At 39.4% G+C, this 21,515-nt stretch overlaps 1 protein-coding gene across 3 annotated transcripts in view; it reads right to left on the bottom strand.

Moving 5' to 3' along the window:
• The window catches only part of MCC (MCC regulator of Wnt signaling pathway), a 203,847-nt gene that overhangs the window by 46,713 nt on the left and 135,619 nt on the right, over window positions 1-21,515 (bottom strand). For all 3 annotated transcript variants that reach the window (XM_035099855.3, XM_035099856.3, XM_035099857.3), the window contains 4 exons: window positions 17,762-17,904; window positions 13,534-13,676; window positions 7,061-7,224; window positions 1,503-1,709 (listed from right to left, as the gene is read on the bottom strand). In XM_035099855.3, coding sequence (XP_034955746.2) covers window positions 1,503-1,709; window positions 7,061-7,224; window positions 13,534-13,676; window positions 17,762-17,904 — 657 coding nt within the window. The remainder of the gene's footprint in view (window positions 1-1,502; window positions 1,710-7,060; window positions 7,225-13,533; window positions 13,677-17,761; window positions 17,905-21,515) is intronic.

The raw sequence follows: 21,515 nt of genomic DNA, 5'->3' as shown, positions 1-21,515 counted from the left end.
TGCATTCCTTTCAACATCATAATCCTTTCTTATTAGGCCTGCGTGTGTTTCCAAAAAAGACATGAACATTTTGAAAACATAAGTCACAAAAAGAAACAGTTACTCAGCTAGCTTAGTATCTGATTAAGTGGAATGTGGTCCATGAAACCTTATACCGTAATAAATTTGTTAGCTTTTAAGGTGCACCTACACGCGTTGCTGTTTTTGCACAACTACCCTTCCGGAAATTTAACTTCTACATCCACATTTCTCACCTTTCTGCTTTCTGACTGTGACAGTCTGCTGGTCTGGTGATTAATTTTCAGCAACACCGTGGTTAGAATACCCAGCAGTCTGTCAATCATGTGTCAACTGTGTGTCAGTAAGAAGACAGGTCTATATAACCAGGCTAATTTATCTAATTAAGATCAGCTATTGGAGAACAGGGTAGAAGAAATAGCTCTAATAAGCATCCAAGGAAGAAAGGAATGGAGATGGGAGTAAACAGTAGAGGAATTAAACACCTGAACCTCAGAAAAACACTTGTGTACTCTTCCTCTGGGTAATGAACCTTAACTCTCTCACCAGCTGGCACAAAAGGCCATTAGATGGAAACTGATGATTTCTTCATGTATCTCCTTTCTGGACAGGCCAGTTTAGGACAATATATCATCTTTACTACCTTGAAAACCAAATTTTGGCTGGATCCAAAGTATAAACAGAAAATTTCAAAATTTAATTTCTGAATTAAAACTGAATTAAAACTCTTTCAAATAGGACTTACGATTCACAGCAAAAAAAATTGTACACAATTTTGAAGGAGAGTAAGAGAGGGCTGCTTTAAACACTTTGGCCAAGAAGTGGGGGTTATGTTCTGGGCTGCCGTGTGCCTAGGCAAAAAGCGCCTAAGTGGGCAGCACTCCCCAAAAGCCTCTGAACCCCTTTCTGTTGCTCTCCCCAATGCAGTCCAAAAATACTATCAAAAAACCCAATGACAACCATGTGGTCATGCATGAGTCGGTCACACGCAAACTGGGGGACACTGTGTATATGATAATGTGCTGAGCAGATGAGGCTGGGCCACTGAAGAAACTCAAGAGGTTGAAGAAAGAATCCATTAGAACTACACGGCAGATGAGGAAGCAAAACAGTAAATGCCTTGAGAAATGGAACCTGGAAGCGAGGATCCTGCCTGCTTGCAACTCCTTACAGTGGTACCTCTACTTACGAATTTAATGCATCCCGAACACACATTTGTAAGTCGAAAAAAACTGTAAGTCAAATCCCATAGGAATGCATTGGGAGAAAAAATTCGTAAGTTGAAGCAACCCTATCTAAAAATTCGTAAATAGAAAAGATCCTATCTAAACCGCATCCAAGATGGCGGACGGAGCTCCATTTGTAAGTAGAAAAATTCGTAAGTAGAGTTATTTGTAAGTAGAGGTACCACTGTATATATTCTGACAAAATATTCTCAACATATCTATAGTAGAGTGTGGCACATAAGTGGTTATTGGCCTCACCCTTCTGCGCAATCTGTCTCGTTCCTCCCGGATGGCATTCATGGTGGCCTTCGTCCTGTTTAGCTCCTCCTCCTTGCTGCACAGCATTGCCGTAAGGCTCTCGTTCTCTTCCCTCAAGCCCGCAAGCTCCTTCTCCCAGCGAGACCTCTCTTCAGCCAGGTTGGGATACAGGTCCCTCCCGAGCACACCTTCAATCTCCTCGACTGTCTGCAGAATATTTTAAAGGAACAATTTAATTCATTACATGAAACACTAAACATATTATTCACACTAATGGACACATTTCAGTTTGCTCTTTTCCATTTTACAGAAGCCATTTTAATTAGCAAATGCCAGCATTGTTTTGGGGGGGGAAATGGAGCAATTAAAAAAATGGTCATTTTTGTTTACATCTTGTTATATTAATGGAAGCAACTGCAAACCTGTGGCATTTATAGAGTGCATTAGGCATCAAATACACTAATTAAGGTGAAAAACAGGAAAGAGTGTGCATCCCACTTAATCAGTTGATATACAAAGTGGACTGCTGCTTTGGTGAACTAATTGAGCAAAACCAAAGCCGCAGTTAACCAGATGAATGATGACAACCCACTAACAAAAATGTTGCAGATCACTGACTGGAGGCTTTGACAACATTAGAAGATGCCTGCTGGATCAGACCAAATTCCCATCTAATCCAGCATCCTTTTCTCCCAAATGCCTTTGGGAAGTCCAAGCACAGGGCATGAAGGCAATAGAGTAAGGCCTGAAACTTGCAAGGGGTCTGCACACAAAGTCAGAGGGACCCCTCAAAACCGCTCTCCTATGTGACCATTTCTACTTGTCCGATGCTGCCAAGCTGAGTGGGCGAGATCGCAAGAACCTTGCAGGCTCTTCCAAAACCCTCACAAATCTTCCAAAAGGCTGGTAAGCAAGGTTGAAAACATCTCCATAACAGGAAAGCTTGGTGCAGAAAGAGCTTTTAAAGCCCTCTAGGAAGGTCACGTGACCTCTCTGGTGGTTTTTCACCTGTCTCCCGCCTTCTTTCAGCAACTGGTATTCAGGAACATATTGCCTCTGATACAGGAAGCAGTCTGCCATCATAATGGCTAATCTTATGCTCCACAGATACATTATATCTAAACCACTTTTAAAGCTGTGCACATTAGTTGCCATTAGAATCATAGAATTGTAGAGCTGGAAGGGGTCACGAGGGTCACCTTGGCCAACCTCCTGCAATGAAGGAATATTTTGCCCAACATGGGGTTTGAACCCACGACCCTGAGATTAAGGTCTCATGCTCTACCAACTACATCTTATGTTAGTGAAGGATAGGATAGGAGCAGTCTGCCCCACCATAAACGTTCAGACTGAAAGGTGTGCCATACTGCCATTTAAATCTACCAACTGCACATGGCTGAGTCCCAATTTAAGGACTCTGTATTTCCACTGGAAGATGTCAAAGCTGAGCAACAGAGAGAAAACTACCCAAGCCTGCAACCAAAGAGTGCTGAACTGAGGAAATCTGCAACACACTGCCTAAGTAAGAGACAGTAGCATTTTAAATAGAAAATTAGTTCGCAAAAGCAGCAATCCACTTCATATAGTTCCTCTTTCATAGGAGGAACTAGACTGCATGTGGGTGGAAATGAACAGAAGAAGCACATTTTAGTTTAGCTAGTTCTTCGTTTCAAACAATGAAACCTACCATTATGTTTGCAGGAAGGTTTATTTCTGGATTATTTTCCCAGTTCCCCTGTTCAGCGCCTGAGGGCCCCAGACATGCCACTCACCACCTGGTCTAGGGCCAGGCCTGATGGGCTCTATAAAGGACTGCTACCGCTGCTTCTGCTGGGCAGAGAGGGCTCCGTTTTGTTTTGTTTTTTGTTTTAATTGCTGTTATTTTTTACCTATGTCATTTTAAACTGTGATATTAATTGCTGTATTCTTAGTTTTAGATTTTGATTTATGTGGAAATTGTTTTCCATTTGGTTGTGTATTTTTTATGTGGTTTATTTATTGTTTATGACTTTTGTAATTATGTAAATCTTGTCATGTTGTAAGCTGCCTTGAGCATTGTTTTTAACTGTGGAAAGGTGGCATACAATTAAATGATGATTAATCATTCATTCATTCATTCACTCAATTTATATACACATTTTCATCGTCATTTCCAATACCTAGCGAAGCAACGTGTCATAAAAGATAAGTTCTGAAACTAAATCCGTCCACCTCCATCTACAGAGGTTTCGGCATTCTGAATGCATGGGTGAACTTCATTTTTGAAGTGTGACGGAGGAAATAAAACAAGAACCCTTTGGGAGAAGTAAAGAAGCACAAGGCACCTGAATTCTTCCTCTTCGACAAGAATTACAATACAGAGGAAAACCCAAAGAGGATGAAAATAACTTGACCGGAATAAGAATGTATATAGTAACGATACTTCTACCTTGCTTCCCAGAAATGCTTTTACAAAGCATAACACGTAATACCAAAACACACAGAATAAATCAATACCATTTAAAATAGTTAAAATTAAGTCTGCATGCACAGCCCAGAAGCTTCAGCTAGTGCAGAATCCTGCAGCTAGACCGATGATGGAAACAGACTACCGTATTGCCAGCAAATGGCACCAGTGTTGAAATACCTACACTGGCTTCCTGTCTACTACTGGGTTGGCCAAGTTAAAGCTTCTTGTACTAGCATACAAATGCCTGAACATCTTGGACTCAGAAAACTCACTTTACCCCTTATGTCCCAAGTTAAACACTGAAATCATCTGGGGGAGAACTATTAGTGAAGCCCAATTGACCAGAAGCATGGCTGACACCAATAAGGAGACTGTTTCAGTTCAGTGTTCCACTCAGACGAACTTCCTGCCCTGCCCTCTTCCAAGATACTCCACTCCACACACACCAGTGGTTTTCTGTCCTCCTACTCCAACAGTTAAAATTATTCAGGCCTCGTCTTAGGTCTTGTTCCCCAAACTTGGGGAGGGGTGTACTTCTGCAGATCTTGGGGTTCCTCCAAACTTTCTAATGTCTTCCACATGGAAAATATGAAGGCTACATAAAGGAGCCACATGTGAAGAATGAATTTGCTATTAGTATATATCCTAAAAGAGGGCAGCTTAGGGTCCAGGTGGGCCTTCCTAGGCAATGAATTCAGTAAATGGGGTGCTCCTGTTTAAAAGGTTCTAAACCAAGGGAGGGGTACATTCAGTCTGTGGGTTTAATTATGCCTTCCAGCCCTCTCCATTTAGCTCATAAAGCCATTTTTGCCATAAGCCAAACCCAGCTGTTCTACCCCTGACTTCAGGTACGGAGTCGAAAGAAGGGTTTCAGTGCTTTGCAAGTTCCACTACCCCTCCTTTGGCTTTGAGACGTCTTGTTTCTAAAAAGGAGATGGGAACAAGTAGCTAAGCTGGAAAGTCAAACTTTTCTACACAAGGAAGCTCCTTTCCTACACAAGGAAGCTCACTCAGCTGGAGCTTAGCCTATTCGAAAAATAGTATCCTAAACAAGCAGGGCATTTTAAAAAATGTATATAACCAATCAGATAACCTATCTTGATTCAAGGCCCTTTCTGTCTGCAAAGCAGGGAAATGTTTACTTACACAAACTACCAGATTTCACTTCGGTCAAACATTTACCAGCGCTGTTAACGCTCAAAACTAAATGCACACTGTAAGCTGCTTCTCAGTGTGCTTTAGCTATGCTGCACAATTCAAAGTACAAAAATAAATTCAGCAGGGCACTTTTCATAGCTCTGACAATGTCTCTCTTAAAATGCCAATGAACTATGGAATTTAGGGAAGTACAGAAGGTGAGAAGAGTCTATGTGAATCATCTTTTATATGCAAACTACATGCGCTCAGACGTCTCTCCCTTTAGAGGAATTTTTGCAGTGTCTCTTCTAGCTTCTGTAATTTTTTCCCCTATAGGCCACATCTCACATTTATTGTGAAAGTAAAGCAAATGCTAAAGTATGCCATCTCAGGGATGAATTGAGGATTACTGCCAGCCCCTTACTATCAGTTTCCAATGGAGAAACCACAGCAAGAAAGGGAAGGCTGCAACCTTCCCTCTTGACCTCACACGTGGGAGGTGGAAAAGATGAAAGATACTGCAATCCCCGACTTCCAAAATACAGTGGTACTTTGGTTTACAACCATAATCCGTTCTGGAGGTCCAGTTGTAAACCAAAACAGGTTGTAACCCAAGGTGTGCTTTCGCCAATGGGGCCTCCCCAAAAAATGGGTTGTAATAAAAAAAGGGGGGGGTTGTAATCCAAAAAAAGGAACACACCAAGGTACCACTGTACAGCATAGTAGTAAAAGCACAGTGCTTCTAACATGAACACAATAGGATGCAAAAATCATTGAACAGATTCTGCATACAGGCCATCCTTTCAAATGTTCTATGCAAAAAGAAAAGAGCAGTATTACATTTATTCAGACACACTTGTTATTCTTGCTCCCAGAACTGGAAAATATTTCATTGTGCCTTTTCTTTTAAAAAAACACACACCAAAAAAAGCAGCCACACACCAACCTTAGAATAAGAGCACCTTAATAACTAGGAAAACAGAGTAATATTTGAACAAGAGGTCTTTTCACCTATCCTGTTTCTCATTTAAAACCCCTTAGCAAATGCAAAATGATTTCTCTGCATTGGGATATCTCCCACAGAGAGCACGTCTGACAAAGATTGATGAAAAAGAAGAAACCAAACATAGGTTCTACAATGGAAACAAGCAATGAAGATAAACACAGTGGCTTCTTTCTAACTTTATCTACAACAGACCTTTTTGCTAGGAATTCAAATGTTACAGCTAAACCATGCATAGTTGTCGGATTGCAGAGAATACAATATATGCCACCACTGTCACAATGAGCGTGTAGTTCATATCCTATTGCATTGAAGGCCCTACACTACTGAAACCACCTACAATTAAGCACGCAGTGAGACAAGTATATAACATCTGAAATGACTTCAGGAATAGCTAGGTTGTTTCCAGTTCCGCCCATCCCTATGTAAACCTCTCACCCATGCCCTTTCAACTTCACTTTTGAATCTGTTATTTCCACCATTGCCTGGCCTTCTCAATCTACCTTTCCTTCAGATTGTACTCACTTTCTTCCTTTTTTCTGAATCTGTGCTCTCTTGTTCTTCAATTTCTCTACCTCTCAGGCCTGGTTTCCAACTCTACAGGCCAATCTAAAGCCTCTATGATGCACATAACTCCTTGGTATGATATTGCCAACACATTGGCACTCAACAGTTAAAATGTTTGTGGATATTCTGTAACGTGACAACAGGTTAGCTTAATGACAAGAGAAAGCTTTGCAGATAAGATGTCAGGCAACAACCAGTTTTCAGCCCGTTTTTATAGGTAAGATGTCTCTGTGACTTAATTATCCTTTCAGTAAAACAGGCTTTATTGCTCTACTGTTATCGGAACTGTATGACAACATGTGCTTTGATTATCTGATGAAAGACGCCATATAGGTAGAAATTATGCTCTATTCTGTCAGAAATTACGTAATAAAGATTAGCAACCAGCTAATGTTTCCACACCTTAATGGCTAAATCACAGTGTTCGCTGGCAGTGGTGAGCTGCTCAATGTGTCTGTCCACATCTGCCACAGACAAACTGCAGCTGCTCTTCTTCCTCCCACAGACAACATTCTCCAGTCCTGTCAGCACTCTCTGAAGTTCGGAGTTCAAGTCACTACAGGTATCTGTGGGGCAGAAAGAACATGTCAGACATACATTCAAAGTCACCAATAGACAGAGATTCCATTCAATCTTGAGGGTGGGGAGGAGAAGGTTGCACACCTGCAAGAGGTAACTCAAATCGGCAAACATTTCTCTTCACAATCTCCCAAGCACAAACATCAAGGTAATCTTGAAAGTTACTAATTTACTGTGGGGCTAACAACTAGACAAGCTTGAAATCTGCGTGCTTGACTTTCAAGATCAGGAAATACAAACAAATAAGTCTTTCACATGTGACTGAATTGGCTGGGGGTGTTATTGGAAGCAGGAAGGAATATCTCCTTCCCTGACCCCCAAGACAGACTGCTTGGTGGCCTTCAACATTTTTCCTCCATGTGGCATGGAGTGGAGTAATTTGTTCTGCAAACATCTTTTTTTATTTATTAATAAAATAAAATATTTATTAATATCTGAAGCGTGGTAACTGCGTGTTGCCACAGCAGCAAGTGTGCAGATCTTGCCTCCTGCTTATGGCACACCTAGACTGTTCAGCCTGGCCTCACACTAGTGGTAATGGTGAGAAGGGGCTGGACTCAGTAGCACTTAATCCTATGATAAAACGGCCTCGGTCCAGTATACCTGAAGGAGCGTCTCCTCCCCCATCGTTCTGCCCGGACACTGAGGTCCAGCGCCGAGGGCCTTCTGGCGGTTCCCTCGCTACCAGAAGCCAAGTTACAGGGAACCAGGCAGAGGGCCTTCTCGGTAGTGGCACCCACCATGTGGAATGCCCTCCCACCAGAGGTCAAAGAGAACAACTATTACCAGACCTTTGAAGGCATCTTAAGGCAGCCCTGTTTAGGGAAGCTTTTAATGTTTGATGGATTTCTGTATTTTAATGTTTTGTTGGAAGCCGCCCAGAGTGGCTGGGGGAACCTGGCCAGATGGGCGGGGTATAAATAAATTATTATTATTATTATTATTATTATTATTATTATAAACCATTTCTTTGTCATAGGTACGAGAGCTACACAAAATGAGATGGAAGCAACCATTTATGGTTACAGCCCAGAGAAAATCTTGCTTGGAGAGTTTGGGAATGCTGGAAACGTTTTGCTATGTGCTGATCAAGAGTAATGACTTAATCTAAAAAGGTTCAACACCAGGAAGACGTTGTTTTTAAATGAAGTTCATACTGTCAAACATTTGCATATACTGCTAACCCATCTGCTTTCCATTGTTCTAGCCTCCATCATTGTTCTTGTGCCAATTTCTTTTTCTTGAATAATTACAGTACTGTGTTATGTCCTGCAGGGCATCTTATGCCTATGCTTCTCAAAGAGAGAACAGAGCTCTGGCTCACCAATGGCTGACCACAGATAAAAACAGGGGTTATTTGCTTCCCACTGGAGACCCATATAATTCTGAACCTGAGCATTTTTCCATAAATGAATACTGGCTGCCTCTTACAAGGCTGGGGTTAAGCAAGTTGAGGCAATTAATTTTCACAAACCTAGTGTTTTACATTTTAGTAATTTATTTTAGCATTTAATTTTATTGTTTAATTCTTTTAAACAGAGAATTATGTTTTAATTATCTAAGGCATTAGTATGAGAAAAAGTTGCTTCTTCAAATATTACAGTGTCCTTTTCTCCATGAATCTACTGATAAATAATTATTCGCGCAATGCCAATTTTATATTAATTGTATCCACATCCAGCTCAGATTTAATGGGCAAGCATTAGCAGATGTTCTCAATATGTAAATATGGATGAATTCATTCTGGCTTCTTCTGCCTCTACAGAGTAGCATCATCAAAACATCTAGGGCGTGAGTTCACAATTAAGAAAACACATCACAAAACAATTAATATCCAGATACTTATTACGTTCTGGCATGAAGCACCCCAACAGAGAAACAGACAATTTATTCCAGTGCAAGTACAGTACAGGAGTGGGAAAATGTTGTAGCTACACAATTAGCCTTGTAGTGAAGTGCTTTTGATCTGCATTGTCTTCTCTAACATAGACCCACAATTCAATGGACAGCCAAATACATGCTAACAGAAAGGCCATTAAAATCGCAGGTGAACTTACAATGTCCCTCCTTTTTAGATACCGGTAAATGGTAGCTGAATGTGGCCCTAGCAGCATTTTTGTGCAACCTGTGGTTTCTTGATTGAAAGCACAAATAATTTTTTCCATTATTTAAAAGATGTTTATAGTTCCTATACTTGAGGACTGAAGCATAGAATAGGCACTGCCACTGAAGGCACAATTTTCATGGGAAGAATATCCAAATAACTGTTTAAAACATGTTTGAAATTAAGGTTGCCTAGACTGTATATTCTATTAACAGAATTAAGTTTTGTATTTTTACATTGTTGTAATCTACCTTGGGATGTTACAATGAAGAGTGGGTAATAATAATAATAATAATAATAATAATAATAATAATAATAATTTATTATTTATACCCCGCCCATCTGGCTGGGTTTCCCCAGCCACTCTGGGCGGCTTACAACAGAAAAATGAAATAAAACAATCTATTAAACATCAAAAGCCTCCCTAAACAGGGCTGCCTTCAGATGTCTTCTAAAAATCTGGTAGCTGTTTTTTTTCTTTGACATCTGATGGGAGGGCGTTCCATACCTCATATCACATCATGCTGGTCCTGGTTGCGTCTGGAGGTGCTATTTCATCCAATTCCAAAACTAATTCAACCCCCATAACCCAAGCAAAATAAAAAAAATTCCTTCCAGTAGCACCGTAGAGACCAACTAAGTTTGTCATTGGTATGAGCTTTCGTGTGCATACACACTTCTTCAGATACCAAATCATTGCTCCATGTGAGACCCTTTTCTCTGTTGCAACATGAATGGACACAGCACAGCACAAACACTGCACACCAGACCTTCATAGGAGTCCTACAGGTATGCTTTAATCTGGGAAGAACACTGAGTAAATTGTTCAACAAATCATATTCCATACTATTATCAATGTGGATTGGTAAAAAGGAGAGCATGAGATTCTTCTGAAGTCCGTTCATGTGCAAAAAGTGCTTTAATAGTCCCCATAAAAAAAATAATCTCTGCCCCGTCACCTCCACTTAAAAACCATTTTTCTGCATTAGCAGCTATTCAGCTGCAAAATGTTTGTTTTATAAATACAATTCCTCACAGATGCACCAAGGAGATTGCTGAACTGATAAAAACCTATTTTGCGTTGCCTGCATTCCTGAAGCGCCATAACAATTTGTACACATTTTGTCACATTTTACAAGACAATGCCTTCCCCCAAACAAGCTCTTGTATCCTAAGTTCTAGCCCTCAGGCAGCTTTCCTCCCAGGAAATAAGACTTTATAACAAGGCTAGAGAGACCCACATCTCAAGCAGAAAGTAGATTAAACCCAGTCATAGGATTTACAACACACAGCAAGGGAGATTAGCTGTTTTAGCCCTTGATGTTTTATTGCCTGTAGCAGTAGAGGCATATCTAAATTTACTAGTATATCATGACATGTGAGTCTAGCTTGGTATGTCAATGAGGTTTCTGCATTTGTGCAATGTGCAGCTCCACCTTTTCAGCCCAAGATGGATTTGCATTCTGAGTATATCCAATAGAAGGGGCTCAAAGGGGGGAGGGGAAGGAAGTTAAGTGAATGTACCAGAGAATTTGGTGATAAAATAAAACACATACAAAATCAAGAGAAATGAAGCTACATTTTTTAAAAAACTTGCAAAATTGTGCTGTGATATCCACTACCACTATTTGCAGGAAACAGATGTAGCAATCAGGGCCATCTTTGCAAATTTCACTATGAGGAGCGCCAGCAACCAAGACAAGCCAAAGTTTTAATTTACACTTGTCTTCTCTGCTGTGGGAACTCCTGTTCAAAAAACTGCTAGAAAGCCTCAATGTAACATATATTGTGTGTGTGTTTTGTGTGTGTGTGTGTGTGTGTGTGTCAGAGAGAGAGAGAGAGAGAGAGAGAGAGAGAGAGAGAGAATGTTTAAGTAGCTTGCTTAAGTAGCTTGACCAAATCAGTGTGTTATTTTTTTTATTTTTATTTTACATTTTGATATTCTATTGCCTTTTTATTGCTCTGAATCCTTTGAATGACAAGAGAAGCAGACACTTAAATGTTTTAGCCCCCACTTTGGTTTACAGAGCCAAAGTGGTTAAACTGTAGTGTAAGGCATCTCAAAATACAAGGGAGAATGCCTTGTCGTGTTATGTCAATTTGTTTCAGGCCAGGTCTGGAAACCGGCAAGATATGTACGGTGGTACCTCGGTTTACGAATTTTCGGTTTACCAAGGTGCCCGAGGCCTACTGAGTGTCCAATGCCTTTGGGGAGGCAGGGCCTTTGCTCCGATGGCTCCTGGAGGCCCAGAGCAAAGGCCCGGCCTCCCCGAAGGCATCGGAGCGAAGGCCAAACCTCCCCGAAGACACCGGAGCGTCCGATACCTTCGGGGAGGCTGGGCCTTCGTTCCAATGCCTCCCAGAGGCCGGGGAGCGCTTCCGCGACTGGGCTGCAGCCACGGAAGCGCTCCGTTAAATTGCTGCTTTAGGGGTTTTTTTCATCGTCTAGAACGGATTAATCCACTTTCCATTACTTTCAATGGGAAAGTTTGCTTCGGTTTATGAACGCTTCGGTTTATGAACAGACTTCCGGAACCAATTGTGTTCATAAACCGAGGTACCACTGTATCATAAATTGTTCACTTTAAGACAAGCATATCTTCACAAATCTAAACCCCTAAAGTTTGTAATGTTCTCCTACATTGCTATATCATTCATCTATAACTTTGCCTTGGGGCACGTTACAGTTGAACATACAAATCCAAATTCTTTGGGTCATCCCTAACACCACAGAATTTAACCAATATTAATCATGTCTGTCTAGCATCACAAACAAGGGAGTAAGATTACAGATGCTCTGTATTAATATTCCCTTTACAGGAAGGTTATCCCATGAACAGCTATGAATTCTGCATGGTAAACCTTTATGCTTAAGGGTGAAACATATCAAGAAAATGGCTAACAGCCAGCCATTTTCTTTGTTCTTTGGGGAAAATGTTTCCACTTCAGTATTTCATACTGCTTCAACAATATGGTGGGGTTACAAGCCTTTTTTTATCAGCATATATCTAAGTGACTCATATACTCGAAAGCAGACTGAATGTGTGGTCTATATGTTGTCCCTCTGAACTAAATAGCAATGGCCCCTGAGAACCTGCAAAATGTGGCACAACATTCTAAATCCCTGTGTCCCAAAAGTTAGAGCAGGTTATTTCAACAGAACGTGCTGGCTGTAAGCCTAAGTTTTTGAACCAGAAAACCTGCTGGAGTTTGACAAAAGCCATCATTATCAGAGTCACTCTGACACAAACAAATGTCCTTAGCACTTCCCAACTCAGCCAAATGTTACTTTGAAACCTGCCATCTGTAGAGAAATTACAGAGCTTTCTGAAAGCAAGAAGCTTTGGAAGAACATTATTTGATTATGCAGTGCTGAGAAGCAATGGATGATACAACTACATGAAGCACTGCATGAAAGAAAACAGAAATCACTGAATAATAACCAAGGGTGATATTTAAGAAGAAACTACTGCTAAATGATCTTTTAATTTAATAATTAGAAGTAGCAAAAAAAATAGATGGACATGAAAGAATGAAAGGTTTTGTTTATATGTTTGTGACTTCTGATTTCAAACATCAGACATAGCCCCAAATATTTTTGTGAGCTTTCTAAAATTAAAGGGTCAGGACTCACTGTCTATTGAAGATGATGTAAGTTTAGCTTCCATTTCCCCCTTTTTGCTTACAAAAAGTTGCTCAATTATGCTCTACTGCTAATATATTCTTATATGTTTGTTATGGACATTTAATGGAGCAGTATGGAAAAACACTGCTCTAAAAAGAATATGCTGATATGCATGGATTAAGTATGTAAAGTACAAGCGAGAATAACAATTAGAAATCGTTATAAGATGTATTATCCAAAGAAGGCAATGACAATACACAAATTTGAACCAAAGGAAGTCGAGTTGTGGTGGAGGGAAGTCACGGGTGTGTGTAGGGTTTTTGTTTGTAGTGTAGGGTGTGTATATGTATTTTCTTTTGGTCAATTATTTTATTTTCATTCTCTGTGTCATGTACTAAGAAATAAATAAAATTAAGGTTTTTAAGCTTGAATATATATACCTTTAAGTCTACTAATAAGATGCCCCACCACATGCCTTACTTTTGCTTTGAGGTTTTTTATTCTGTCTTATGAAAGCTGCTGTAATATTGTGCTACTACCATGAGAAGCATTCAGAATATTGCTCACCCATGTCAGCTGTGACCATAGTAGACTGGTTCTCTGGAACTGAAACAGAAGTTTGATCTTGATCCAAGCTGTGTGAATCTTCATTGACCTCATGTTGACTATGACTAAGTTCTGATCGCAGTTCTGAATACTCATCTTCTTCCCTGAGGAATGAGCCACAGACAAATGATTTTTTTCTTTTTTTTTAACCACCTAAGAGAAACAGCACAATTGATGGTCCTATAATCACAATAAGTAAGTAACTACAAAAACTACCAGGCATCTAATAAGCTACAACTATCCACAAAACTGTAGTTAGAATATGACCTCTGAAGTTCACAAAATTCACCACATACTTATTAAAAAGGAGATGATTAGGTGCATTAGACCATCTTACCAAACAGGTGGCATGGCTATTTAGATTGTTTTAGAATATTATTTCACTCTCTTATCTATCATTACACCTGACTCTTCCTCCCAGGATGTCAGGTACTGCAATTTTATCCTCGTAATCACTTTGAATGGTAGTTTAGGAATTACTCTGCAAAAACTTGTAGCACATCCAGCATATGTAACAAGTAAACAACCCAATGGAATGTTCTGCGTAAAAGCACTCATTAAAATTAGTTGGGAAAGTGTGTGTGTACACACACATGGCTTTGCAAAAGACATTTTGCACAATTCCTTCTCATCTCTATGTGGCACGTGCAAGTAACATTTGGGTATCTGGGGATACTTGTCTTGAGCTCTAAATTAATGGTTGCTTAAAAGTGCTCATTATTGCTAAGATTCTGTGCAGCTATAATCGCTAGTGGTTTACCTATGTAAATAAACTGAATTGGGGGGGGGAGTAGGGGGGGAGTCTTGTCTTGCAAAAGACTGCGTCTTTCTCCATGATTAAAAGAACCACATAGTGGTTTTTCCAATCACTGAAGAAGAGCTTCAGTGAGTCCCCCCATCCCTCTTTACAATGCTCAGAAATCATTTATTTCAGTTTTCCAGTCCCAGTAACAGCTGCAATGGATTTTAGGAGACAGAAGGGAAGAATGAATTAAATCAAAGGAAAACGAATATGACTATTTGCTCTTCACATCGCCCTGCTTCAGTGTGAACTCAGGCATCTTGAAAGTACTGCTTTTTAAACTATTTAGGAAATACTGAAGCATGAGGCACCTTTTGTCCATGACGCCAAGCAAACATTCACAATATACCAAACGGCTATGTTAAAATTAGATCAAAGCAGTACTTGAAGGTTCTATGCGATACATGCTAAAGTAGGCAAGAAAACCAAGCCCCAAACAGCACAAATTAAAGTACAAGATAATGAAGACCTATAAACGTGAATTAATGTTCTATGAATAAGTTAATTATTAGGCACAACACAAGCCAACAATAATTAGCTTTAGACAAAAAACAATTACCATGCAGTCAAAGAGCTGTCTTTTTTTTGGTCAGAAGGCTAATTTGTTTGCTCATTTATGTCGACTCTCTGCAATTAGCTCTTCATTTTAAAACCTGAATTACCTCAGAGTTGTAAAGAGGATGGGCTTATCACAGTGCTAACACTTCACACACAAACTTTAGTGAGCTTCAATTGCTATTCTTCCATAAAGACCATATATTTATATTAAACACAACATGTGTTATATCACTTTCACAATGCAAACTTAGGTAGAGAACGACTTCAGTTCATTTCCTGAGTAGGAAAAGTATCTTATTTATATCAGCAGATGCTATTCTTTTTAGCCTAGAGGTTTTAAATCCAAAATATGAGGCAGTGTGAGCCATTATAAAAATTCCTCCTCCCCACCGCAGCTTGGTGAAAATTAATATTGCAAACCAATATTTGGTTAAGGCCAAACTTTCAAAACTGGCATGTGAATTAAACAAAAAATGCATGAAGGAGAAGAGGAGCTTGCCAATTACATTGTTGTTGCTCTTGTTATTTATTGCTTATTATATATATATATTGTTACAAAGGACTCCTTGCCTTCCCAATGATGCAGTTGGCAAAACAGATTATTTTAATTGTTAATTTTTTTATTAATTTATGAATCATCTTCTACATGTGTGTCAAGGTGATTCATAAACATAATAAAGAACAGGTAAAAGTAGCTTTAAAAACAATACAAAAATAACTGAATGATATTTTGCTTTCCTCTGCCTTGTATATAATTTTAATGCAACTTACATATATTGGCCATTTTCTACTCTTTATGGGGGGGGGGGTTTGCATTTAAAAATATTTTATTGTGTTCCATCCTGACAATTTGATTTAAGGTTAGGATATCAGTCTGATTCAGAGTCAACCCTGCAACAGAGTTGGCTTACAGTGTATACACCAATGACAAAGATATCTTGATATATGTTTGGACAGCCACTTGTGGTCCCTAAATGTAGGTGAACAACTTCTGCATCATGCCATACATCTCCCTCTTAGCCTTTAGGTGCCAGGAAAGCTTAGTTAGCTGTCCCTCTGGAGTACATATTCTGCTGGCATTTTGATCAAATCACAATGACCAAACCCTGCTTTAAATTACGCCAATGACTTATCCTGAAAGGTGAAGGTTGGAAAAAAAGGAAACAAACAGTGTATATGTAAGTTTGTCTTCATCAGTTTAGCATAGAGCAAGAAATTAGGCAAGCGGCACTTCTATTTCCCCATAGCTATCTTCGCTAAGGAATTCATCTGGGGTGTTGACAGGGTGTGTGCAAAGTAATTCTCTCATGGCTTCAAAACCCAATCTAGGCATTGGCTGCTTTCCAACATTTGCTCTGCTTTAATTAGTGCTGGTAAGGCACTTTGATATCCTCAGGTGTTAGGTCCTCTGTGAATACAAGGTTTGCTAGAATTATATTTATGCTAATGTTTTTGTCGCATCTACTCAAAAATATGCAGTTGTCATTTCCTGTCCCAAGGTGAGGGCATGTGCTAGTTCTCCATGCACTTCTGATCTACACTTGGCGTTGAATGGGCAGCATTCTCATCTCTCCTAAGACATCAATCTTCTATGTTAAGAGACCTCTCCTATGGAACATGAATAAAGTATAATGCTTTCTGGGTAGTGAAAATATATATGAGATATTACGCAAGTGTCATGAGCCAATTAGGAGCTATCTTGAAGCGAGACACCTACAAATTCATTAGTAATTAAGGGCTTTGCAGATAACTCATTTTGCTTATTTCAGACTTGAGATGTGATTTTTTTTCAGGTGCAAGATCTTCTGTTACTTCAGAAGTAAAGCATAAGCCACAACTGTAAGATCTAATATTGTTCTGTGGTAATTTCATAGAGCTGATCACGAATGGAAGAATATCTTCAACTTAGGAAGAAGCGTGAGGATCTAAAGCAGCCAATATGATAATGTTCGCAACAAAATTCCTTCAGCTCTAGATAGATTCCATAGATGAACTTCGTAGATAGTACTACCAGACATTCACAAATACCAAATGTATCTGAAAGAGACAGCATCACATTGAAGAGACATACAAGAATTCCCATAAAGAATCCAATAAAATCTGAACCTGAACACCAACTGGGCCCTACATTTATGCTCCAACCATCATCGTCGTCGTCATTTCCCCATAGACCGTTCAATGACATTTTCTTTACAAATTGTGTAAAGAAAAACAAAAGCCACTTTAGAAGTTTCATATATACAACCAACAAAACGCGAAGTTTAGTTTTCACAATAATGAGTTGTGGCCCATTGGTGTATCTCAAAAGGGAGGACTAGAGGTGTTTTGGCTGGAGATCTATTTACTTTGGGCAGCTCGGGGGAGAGAAGTATTACTACTCTGTCAATAGAGCGTGAGATTCAGGGTTGTGGGTTCGAGCCCCACATTGGGCAATAGGTTCCTGCATTGCAGGAGGTAGGGCTAGATCAGGCATCCCCAAACTTCGGCTCTCCAGATGCTTTGGACTACAATTCCCATCTTCCCCAACCACTGGTCCTGTTAGCTAGGGATCATGGGAGTTGTAGGCCAAACATCTGGAGGGCTGCAGTTTGGGGATGCCTGGGCTAGATGATCCTTCCAATTCTACAACTCTATGACTGGGCAAGTGTATGGGGAAGCAGCAGCATACAACTGTAAGGATTAAGGGATATAAAACAAGGAAGTTTCTAAGCAGGTACATGTGTGTGTATGCAACCTAATATGATTAGATGGGAACAAATATTTATCGAAGCTCAAGAGGCAGCTTTATGCTAGTGTTAGGCTGACACAATTGATAAGGGACCACTCTACCTTATAGTAGTTCCTTGAAGTCGGTCGATTTTCTTATTCAGTTCTGCGATAATGCTGTGGAGCTCTGTGATCCGTTCTTCGTAGCGAAGCGTCGTCCGCTCTTGCACATCTTCGTGCTCTCTCATTAGGTGGGACTGTTCACACTAATAAAACAGCAGCAGAATAAAGACATTCAGAGGAACAGCATGGACATAATGGGGAGCTATATGGAAATAGGATGCAAGAAAATGCTTCACGTAGGACTCAGCTACATTAGTAAAAGGAACAGAGATGTGAATGCGCTATAAACATGCAGCACCAGATGGCGCCAGAGAGCAGGAAATTTTAAAACACGATTTTCCATAGCATTTTTTTTCTTTTGTTATAACGATCTAATTTCTGACTTATTTATACTGTATGTGTTTTATCCACCTGCAGTCTCTCACAATCCCACACTTAGGAAATATAAATGTAAGTTTTGAATACGAAATTATAAAGAATAGATCATAATTTATAGTTTCTCAAAGGGAGATGTGGATATGAGATTATAAACTGTAAGCAACACTGCTTTTTGTATGGATTGTGTCCTTTGGTTGTTGCCAAGTTGGAGTAGGAGGCAGAAGAGTTGGCTGAAGAGGCAGCAGTAAATGAGAGATGGGAGTGGGTAAAGATTGAAATCTTCAAATTGTGTTCAGTTGGTGAATATGATTTTCTGTAAGTTCAACGGTAAAACTGTCTTTAAAATATGCTGTGAATCCCTTTTAATGTCATGTTTGACTTCTCTCGTTTAGCTTACACAAAGAAAACATGTCATGATGCACATTACTGTACCAAATTACTCTCTGGTGCCCATGAACCTGATCTCAGGGCCTAGCAAGCTGCAAGTTTCAGACATCCTTTGTCTTCGATCTGAAATAATATTTCAGACATGTCAGTGTGTGACAATTACTTTCTGTCAATAAATAAGAACTCTGCTTTACCAGATTTCATCTCTCAAAGTGGTGCGCTGAAGAGATGGCCATTGTTTATTTTGACTGAAGATATACAGACTGGTGCTAATGGACTTTAGCCACAGTAGCTATCCTGGTCTCTCTCAAATCAGTGGACAGCCAACATTTTTCAAAATAAACCTTATCTGATGACAGACACATACAATGAACACTACAGTACAAGAACAAGAGATGGCACCAAATCTTTGAAGAGGAAGAAGAGGAGGAGGAGGAGGAGGAGGAGGAGGAGGAGGAGGAGGAGGAGGCGTGGAATATAAATGTATACGGTATATCCTGCTCCCATGGACCCATTAAAAAGAGGCTCACAGTCCTCTAGCATTTGGATCTAGTTCAAAATGGGCTTGATCCTGTTGGGCGTGTTCCTTCATCAGTTTTTCCTGCAATATATTAAGAAAACATCTTGCTGTCCATCCTTAACCTCTCCTCCTGCCTGCAATATTCCTCCAAATAATCATTGCTTCTTATCAGATATTTTTCTTCCCTCTTTTTCTTCTGTCTCTCTTCTTAGTAACTATGCAGGATATAATAAGGTCTCGTGACAATATGCGATGTTACACAGGATAATTTGGGGCCAAAACTTTCTTATGTTTATCCTAAATTTGTTATAGACTCTTTTATCCAATTAAGCATATGATGCACCTGGCTATGTCTGTCTTGTTCATCAGAATCCAGTCCCTCAGTGATATCGAAACGCATGAATGAGCGGCCTGCACTTCCTATGAACGTAAATCTGTCAACAGGGCAATATTTTTTGATATTGGGAGCCACTAACATACCCTCTTTAAGATTTAGCTGCATGACACATGCTTTGATATTAGGAAGATTTTAACCTTCCCAGTCTGGTTTTCAACCTCTATATTCTACTGGGTGTGCATGGTGTTAAATCTTCCACATCAGCCTTCCCCAAACTGGCTGTGCTGGCTGGGACTGAGGGAAGCTGCACTCCAAAAAATCTGGTATCAGGTTGGGGAAGGCAAAGTCACAATGACTTTTTTCTTGGTTTCAACTCCTAGTTCTTCCATAAAATTTTGTCAACAGTGCCGATACTCTTTCTACTGAGGTCGCCTGGGGCCTCAGTTCACAGTCACATTTTTTTTACTTTTTATACTCTTCCTTTTGGCAATCAGTCCACTTCTATTGGCCTGCAACATCACTGCTGTGTCAGGAAGCATTCTCTTTCTATGCCTTCCTCTCCTCTGTTCTTCATAGTATTTTCAATCGTTTAATAGTTATTTCTACTTAGCAACAGATGAGTCTGCAAGTTCTGGAAATGAGTAAATAAGCTGGTCACCTGAAGCACTCAAATTGCTCACCTTTTCCTCCTTTTTGTTAGTCTTCTTGCAAATGTACAATTTCTGTAAGTTTGACCACTGAAGCTAAATATCAGCATTTATTAACCTTGTTTGTTTTATATTGGGCATTCTCTATTTAGTGGCAATTAAAATGTTTGCCACTGCCAACATATACCTTCCAACTCCATATGTTAACTCCTTATATGATTCTTAGTAAACCTGACCAAATTGAGCAATGGTTCTATGGGAATAATAATAATAATAATAATAATAATAATAATAATAATAATAATAATTTATTATTGGCCAAGTACATTTTCCAACATACTTGGAATTTGTTTCAGCTACATTGCAATGTAAACATACACACACTGTTCCACTCACAATACAAATAAGCAAAGAAACCCACCCATAATTGACCTCCCCTTCAGCTACACATCTACAAATTTAACAATTTAATGGCACAAGGGAAAAAACTGTTCATGTGCCTGGCCAATTTTGTATATGAAGACCTGCAGCGACATCCAGATGGGAGTAAATCTAGCAGATGATGGCAGAGATATAAAGGAATAAGATATCAAATCAAATTATTTGTACAAATTTTTTTCCCTGGGTTTCTTTTTTTCCCCTTTCTGCATTCCTACCATGCATGCAAGAAGTCTCTATCAGGCTTCTCCATCTTTTTTACTGTTATAAATGATGCATGGTATCATGGGTATCTACACACACACACATATGTAGACTCTTTTAAAAATATGACAAAATATTTTAATATCACTGAAGTATTTAAAAATACACGTGGATCCAATAATAAACAAACAAAGATCTGTTTTCAATATGCTTGTCTATAAACTGATATCCTCCTCTCACTCTAATATAATTGGTAAGCAATATTTATGTTACATATGACAATCATAAATGAATGAAGTTTTGCTGCTCTTGCAGTTTGCTGCTACATTCAGTCTTGCAGTACAAAGCAGGCTATTGCTAAACTCTACAACACATTTTCCCACTCTTCATGGTTGTCTAATTTGTTTAAAGTGGAACTGCCCAACTGAATAAACTAAAAACTAGATATTTCCAGGCAAAGACATAAACCTGAGCTATACACTAGTATATTGGAGTGTATCTGTCTGCAATGCGCTAACACTGGTTTTCCAAATAATCTTTCATATATAAGCACACAGAACTCTGATTTACAATATTACCACAGAGATACTTAATTCATTTGGGGCACCAAGCCACAATTGAAACTATTGTATGGTCAATTACTTTTCTGTAGTATTTTTTTGTATCTGAACTTTTTAAATGGAAGATTTAGCTATCATAAGCAGCAGTGGTTCCAGAGAAGATGGAAGGTTTGGTTATTCTAGCCTAGCACCTTCCTCTTTGTGTTTATAATTACACGCTTCCATAGATTTCTCTTTAAATATCTGATAATCCTTCAACCACTACACTTTCACACATAGGTAA

The sequence above is a fragment of the Zootoca vivipara genome, chromosome 10 (genome assembly GCF_965207765.1).
Source record: "Zootoca vivipara chromosome 10, rZooViv2.hap1.1, whole genome shotgun sequence".
NCBI lineage: Eukaryota > Metazoa > Chordata > Lepidosauria > Squamata > Lacertidae > Zootoca > Zootoca vivipara.
Note: the sequence above shows the minus strand (reverse complement) of the source record. Positions and strands in the feature narration are given on the sequence as shown.